The sequence below is a fragment of the Amblyraja radiata genome, chromosome 46 (assembly GCF_010909765.2).
Source record: "Amblyraja radiata isolate CabotCenter1 chromosome 46, sAmbRad1.1.pri, whole genome shotgun sequence".
In the NCBI taxonomy this organism is placed as follows: Eukaryota; Metazoa; Chordata; class Chondrichthyes; order Rajiformes; family Rajidae; genus Amblyraja; species Amblyraja radiata.
This window is the reverse complement of record NC_046001.1, coordinates 389,001-395,000: the sequence shown is the minus strand read 5'-3', so window position 1 is coordinate 395,000 and position 6,000 is coordinate 389,001. Positions and strand designations below refer to the sequence as shown.

Sequence of the window (6,000 nt, the reverse complement as noted above, 5' to 3'; positions counted from 1 at the left end):
GAATACATACATAGATACATAGAAAATAGGTGCAGGAGTAGGCCATTCGGCCCTTCGAGCCTGCACCGCCATTCAATATGATCATGGCTGATCATCCAACTCAGTATCCCGTACCTGCCTTCTCTCCATACCCCCTGATCCCTTTAGCCACAAGGGCCACATCTAACTCCCTCTTAAATATAGCCAATGAACTGTGGCCTCAACTACCCTCCGTGGCAGAGAATTCCACAGATTCACCACTCTCTGTGTGAAAAAGTTTCTTCTCATCTCGGTCCTAAAGGATTTCCCCCTTATCCTTAAGCTGTGACCCCTTGTCCTGGACTTCCCCAACATCGGGAACAATCTTCCTGCATCTAGCCTGCCCAACCCCATAAGAATTTTGTACGTTTCTATAAGATCCCCTCTCAATCTCCTAAATTCTAGCGAGTACAAGCCGAGTCTATCCAGTCTTTCTTCATATGAAAGTCCTGACATCCCAGGAATCAGTCTGGTGAACCTTCTCTGTACTCCCTCTATGGCAAGAATGTCTTTCCTCAGATTAGGAGACCAAAACTGTACGCAATACTCCAGGTGTGGTCTCACCAAGACTCTGTACAACTGCAGTAGAACCTCCCTGCTCCTATACTCAAATCCTCTATGGCAAGAATGTTTTTCCTCAGATTTGGAGACCAAAACTGTACGCAACACTCCAGGTGTGGTCTCACCAAGACCCTGTACAACTGCAGTAGAACCTCCCTGCTCTACAAATACAAATGCAACATGCTATTCCAATAATGAGAAGCATCCATCATTGCATTATGCGTGGGCTCAGCAGCTTAATAGTGGGAGGGTCCAAAGCTACACAGAAATGCAGGGACGCCCAGAGGGAGGGCTGTCGTTCAGAAGATCATGGGGAAATTGAATTGGATGCTGGTAAAACAAAACAGGTGCTTGGAAATTGGTGTTTGACCGGACTTTGGACTTTTTCTCCTTTCTTTGTAAATGGTGCCAAAAATATGGCAACTGTCGATTTGTGGGCAGCGCAAAGAGATTTCACTGTACTGTGTATAGGTGACAATAGCCATTAGAAAGATTAGTACCGAAGATAGACACTAAAAAGCTGGAGTAACTCAGCGGGTCAGGCAGCATCTCTAGAGAGAAGGAATGGGTGACGTTTCAGGTCGAGACTGAAGACTGAAGAAGGGTCCCGCTGAGTTACTCCAGAATTTTGTGTCTATCATAGAAACATAGAAATTAGGTGCAGGAGTAGGCCATTCGGCCCTTCGAGCCTGCACCGCCATTCAATATGATCATGGCTGATCATCCAACTCAGTATCCTGTACCTGCCTTCTCTCCATACCCTCTGATCCCCTTAGCCACAAGGGCCACATCTAACTCCCTCTTAAATATAGCCAATGAACTGGCCTCGACTACCCTCTGTGGCAGAGAGTTCCAGAGATTCACCACTCTCTGTGTGAAAAAAGTTCTTCTCATCTCTGTTTTAAAGGATTTCCCCCTTATCCTTAAGCTGTGACCCCTTGTCCTGGACTTCCCCAACATCGGGAGGAATCTTCCTGCATCTAGCCTGTCCAACCCCTTAAGAATTTTATAAGTTTCTATAAGAACCCCTCTCAATCTCCTAAATTCTAGAGAGTATAAACCAAGTCTATCCAGTCTTTCTTCATAAGACAGTCCTGACATCCCAGGAATCAGTCTGGTGAACCTATCTTGGGTTTAAATCAGCCTCTGTGCCTGCAGTTCCTTCCGACACAATACAGTTCCGACAGGAACTTCCAAGAATTCAGTCAGCACGGTGGTGCAGGGGGTAGAGTTGCTACCTAACGGCGTCAGAGACCCAGGTTCGATCCTGACTACAGGTGCTGCCCGTACAGAGTTTGTACACTCTCCCCGTGACCTGCGTGGGTTTTCTCCGGGTGCTCTGGTTTCTCCCCACAGTACAAAGACGTACAGGTTTATAGATCAGGTGTTCAAGAAGGAACTGCAGATGCTGGAAGTTCGAAGGTACACAAAAATGCTGGAGAAACTCATCAGTCTGAAGAAGGGTTTCGGCCCGAAACGTCGCCTATTTCCTTCGCTCCATAGATGCTGCTGCACCCGCTGAGTTTCTCCAGCATTTTTGTGTACCTCAGGTTTATAGATTAATTGGCTTTGGTAAAAATTGTCCCTAGTGTGTGTGCGATAGTGCTAGTGTACGGGGATCGCTGGTCGGCGTAGACTAGGTGGGCCGAAGGGACTGTTTCCGTGCTGTATCTCTAAACTAAACTAAACTAAACTAAATGAATTGTTGTTCTGTTACAAGTGCTGTAAGTGGGTCATGCCATGGCAGGCACACGCACAACTAACTCCAAACATCCTGCTGACCATCCGGCCATGTCATAATGCAGCAAGCACCCTGTCAGCCACCATCTTTTTAGTTTTTAGTTCAGTTTAGTTTCGAGATACAGCGCAGAAACAGGCCCTTCGGCCTACCGAGTCCGCACCGACCAGCGATCCCTCTCGCACACTAACACTATCCCACACACACACACTAGGGACAATTTACAATTTTACAATTAACCTACAAACCTGCACGTCTTTGGAGTGTGGGAGGAATCTGTAGCACCTGGAGAAAACCCACGCAGGTCACGGGGAGAACGTGCAAACTCCGTACAGACAGCACCCGTAGTCAGGATGGAACCCGGGTCTCCGGCGCTGTGAGGCAGCAACTCTACTGCTGCGCCACCGTGCCGCCCTGACCGTAAGGGCTTCGTAAGGCAGGAGTGGTGTGGTCACTGCATTTCAAGGATTCAGCAGTCTGCAGGAAGCCATTGTATGATGGATAATGTAAGGCTTTTCCTCCTTGCTATTTGAATCCTATTTGCTGTGTAATTGAGGCTGTACAATGGCATTTCCGTAGTATATTTCCACCATTTACCAGCCCCACCCCATACACCCCCCCCCCCCCCCCCCACTCAAATCTTTTGCAAACCACCTTCCTTTCCTTTTCAACGTCTCCCGGCTTAACTCTTTCAGTGCCTTTGTCATCTGCCAGTCTCCAGCCTACATTTATTGTTTAGTTTAGGTTAGATCAGAGATACAGCACGGAAACAGGCCCTTCGGCCCACCGATTCCGTCCCGACCCCCCGCACACTAACACTGTCCTACACAGTGTATTCTTTTGTTTACAGTGTACTGTGTTTCTATATTGTGTTGTGCTGCTGCAAGTAAGAATGTCATTGTTCTACCTGGGACATGTGACAATAAAACACTCTTGGCTCTAGAACTCCCTCTGATGTTGTTCAGACAGGAGGCGTGAAATCTTTCACATTCCCCTAAGATGGCGGACAGCACAGGCTCAACCGAGAGTGCTCAGTGCTCGTGGCTCTGCAGAAGGACTCAAACCCAAAGCCAGTGGCCCACACACTGTCTCCTGAGACGTAAGAGAACAAATGATGGTGTGCATGCAATGGCGTGCAACACAGAGCAATCTACAAAGCAAAGGTTGATGCATATCCTGCTCTGCTACAGGAAGTGGTTGAAGTACAAGCCAGGGCATCTTTTAAAGATAAAATGGATTCATATCCAACAGTAGGAAGGCGTGGGGAGAGAGAGCAGAGTGGGTCAGGGGATGGTTTTGTATTTACTTAGCAAACAGCTGGGTGCGGAGAGAGAGAGTGAGTGATCTGGAGTGTCTTCCTCTGTACTCCCAGTCTCCACGCTTCTAACAAGGCTGTGAAAGTGTGCAGAGCTACTGCAGGAGCTGCGTTATTGGTGGCTTTGTGTCAGTGCTCTCCTCCCCTGGTTCAAAGGATGTGGGTTCAAATCCTGCACCAGGCACTGCAACACGCAACCCTGCCTGACAGTGCAGTGCAGTGCAGTAGCAAGGGAGCTTAGTTTAGAGATACAGCGCGAACATAGGCCCCTCGGACCAACGTGTCTGCACCGACCAGCGATCCCCCCACTCAAACACTAACCTACACACACTAGGGACATTTATATCAAGCCAATGAACCTACAAGCCTGTTCGAGACCCTTCTTCAGACTCAGAGTCAGGGGGGTGGGAGTTACATAGATAAGGAAGTGTAAGGTGTGAAAACAGGACAAAGGGAATGTAGTTCCAGGGGAAATGTAGAATAGGATATAAAGTCTGAAGAAGGGTTTCGGCCCGAAACGTCGCCTATTTCCTTCGCTCCATAGATGCTGCTGCACCCGCTGAGTTTCCCCAGCAATTTTGTGTACCTAGGATATTGTTAGTTGGGAGAAGGTAACAACAAAGCAAACAGAGATAGAATGTAATCGGAGACAGTAAGACTGGTGGGAGAACTGGAAAGGGGGAGGGGATGGAAAGAGAGGGAAAGCAAGGGCTATTTGAAGTTAGAGAAGTCAATGTTCATACCGCTGGGGTGTAAGCTGCCCGGGAAATATGAGGTGCTGTTCCTCCAACTTGCGCTAGGCCTCACTCTAATAGCCCTGTCCCACGGTACAAGTTCATTCCAAGAGCTCTCCCGAGTTTAAAAAAAAATCAAACTCGTGGTAAGCACGGAGACTGAACGTAGCGGGTACGTCGGAGCTCGGGGACGCCTCTTAGCGCTAAAGGCAGGTACTCTGGAAGACTCGCTAACGGCAGGTAAACACAGGAAGGCTCGTGAAGATTTTTCAACATGATGAAAAATGTCCACGAGAGCCCCGAGTACCGACGAGCGGCCATTACCGTAAATCTCCGAGTTCGAATCAGGGCAAACTCGGGGAGAGAGCTCTTGGAATGAACTCTTACTGTGGGACAGGGGTTTAACAATGGAGGAGGCCCAGGACGGAAAGGTCAGTGTGGGAATGGGAGGGGGATTTAAGGTGTTGAGCAACGGGGAGATCAGGTAGGTCGAGGCGGACTGAGCGGAGGTGTTCAGCGAAACGATGGCTGACGTGCCTTACAAGCCTCCCCTGAAGGTTTCTTGCTGCCCAGCAGCTGGCAGCTGCCCTGGCACTGCCCACTCACCCAATGTAGTTGGTGCGCAGCGAGATCTCCAACTCACGCAGCACTTTCGTCGACTCCTGCACCCGGCGGCGGAACTTCTGTAACACAGTAGGGACGGTTGTAGCGTGAGCACAAGTGCAGTATCTTGCAGCATAAAGCAGCATTCTGCAGGCACACTTAGTGGCAATATTCATCATGCCCAAGATCATGCCCAGACTCCAAACACATATTCTCCCTCATTATCCCAGCAATCTCTACCCTTTCCCCAAGAACTCTTTCATCCCTCCTTTCTCACTCTCCCTCCCTCCAGCACCCCTTCCACACTCATTCACTCTCCCTCCCAGCCTATCTCACAGTCCCTCCCGTCCCCCCTTCTTAGAGTCATAGAGTGATACAGTGTGGAAACAGGCCCTTCGGTCCAACTTGCCCACACCGGCCAACCAGTCCCACCTACACAAGTCCCACCTGTTCTTTGTTCTTTTCGAAGACAAATGAAAACTGTTGCGATCGCAGGCAGACGGCAATGCGTTTGAAGTTCTCTTCAAACCCACTCCAAGCCCACCGTTTGGCTTAGTCTAGGGGTTGCATCAAGCACTTATACTTTAGGTGCTTGTCACGTGTACCGAGGTACAGTGAAACGCTTTTATTTCTGTGCTAACCAGTCAGCAGAAAGACAATACGTGATTACAGTCGAGCTGTCCACAGTGTACAGATGCACAGAGTGATACAGTGTGGAAACAGGCCCTTCGGCCCAACTTGCCCACACTGGCCAACATGTCCCAGCTACACAAGTCCCACCTGCCCGCGTTTGGTCCATATCCCTCCAAACCTGTCCTATCCATGTACCTGTCTAACTGTTTCTTAAATGTTGGGATAGTCTCAGCCTCAACTACCTCCTCAGGCAGCTCGTTCCATACACCCACCACCCTCTGTGTGAAAAAGTTACCCCTCAGATTCCTATTAAATCTTTTCCCCTTCACCTTGAACCCATGTCCTCTGGTCCTCGATTCCCCTACTCTGGGCAAGAGACTCTACCCGATCTATTCCTC

At 49.2% G+C, this 6,000-nt stretch overlaps 1 protein-coding gene across 2 annotated transcripts in view; it reads right to left on the bottom strand.

Annotated features, from left to right (window-relative positions):
* LOC116968805 (formin-like protein 3) overlaps window positions 1–6,000 on the bottom strand; it is a 141,433-nt gene that overhangs the window by 63,320 nt on the left and 72,113 nt on the right. For both annotated transcript variants that reach the window (XM_033015694.1, XM_033015695.1), the window contains one exon: window positions 4,973–5,049. In XM_033015694.1, the coding sequence (XP_032871585.1) occupies window positions 4,973–5,049 (77 nt within the window). The remainder of the gene's footprint in view (window positions 1–4,972; window positions 5,050–6,000) is intronic.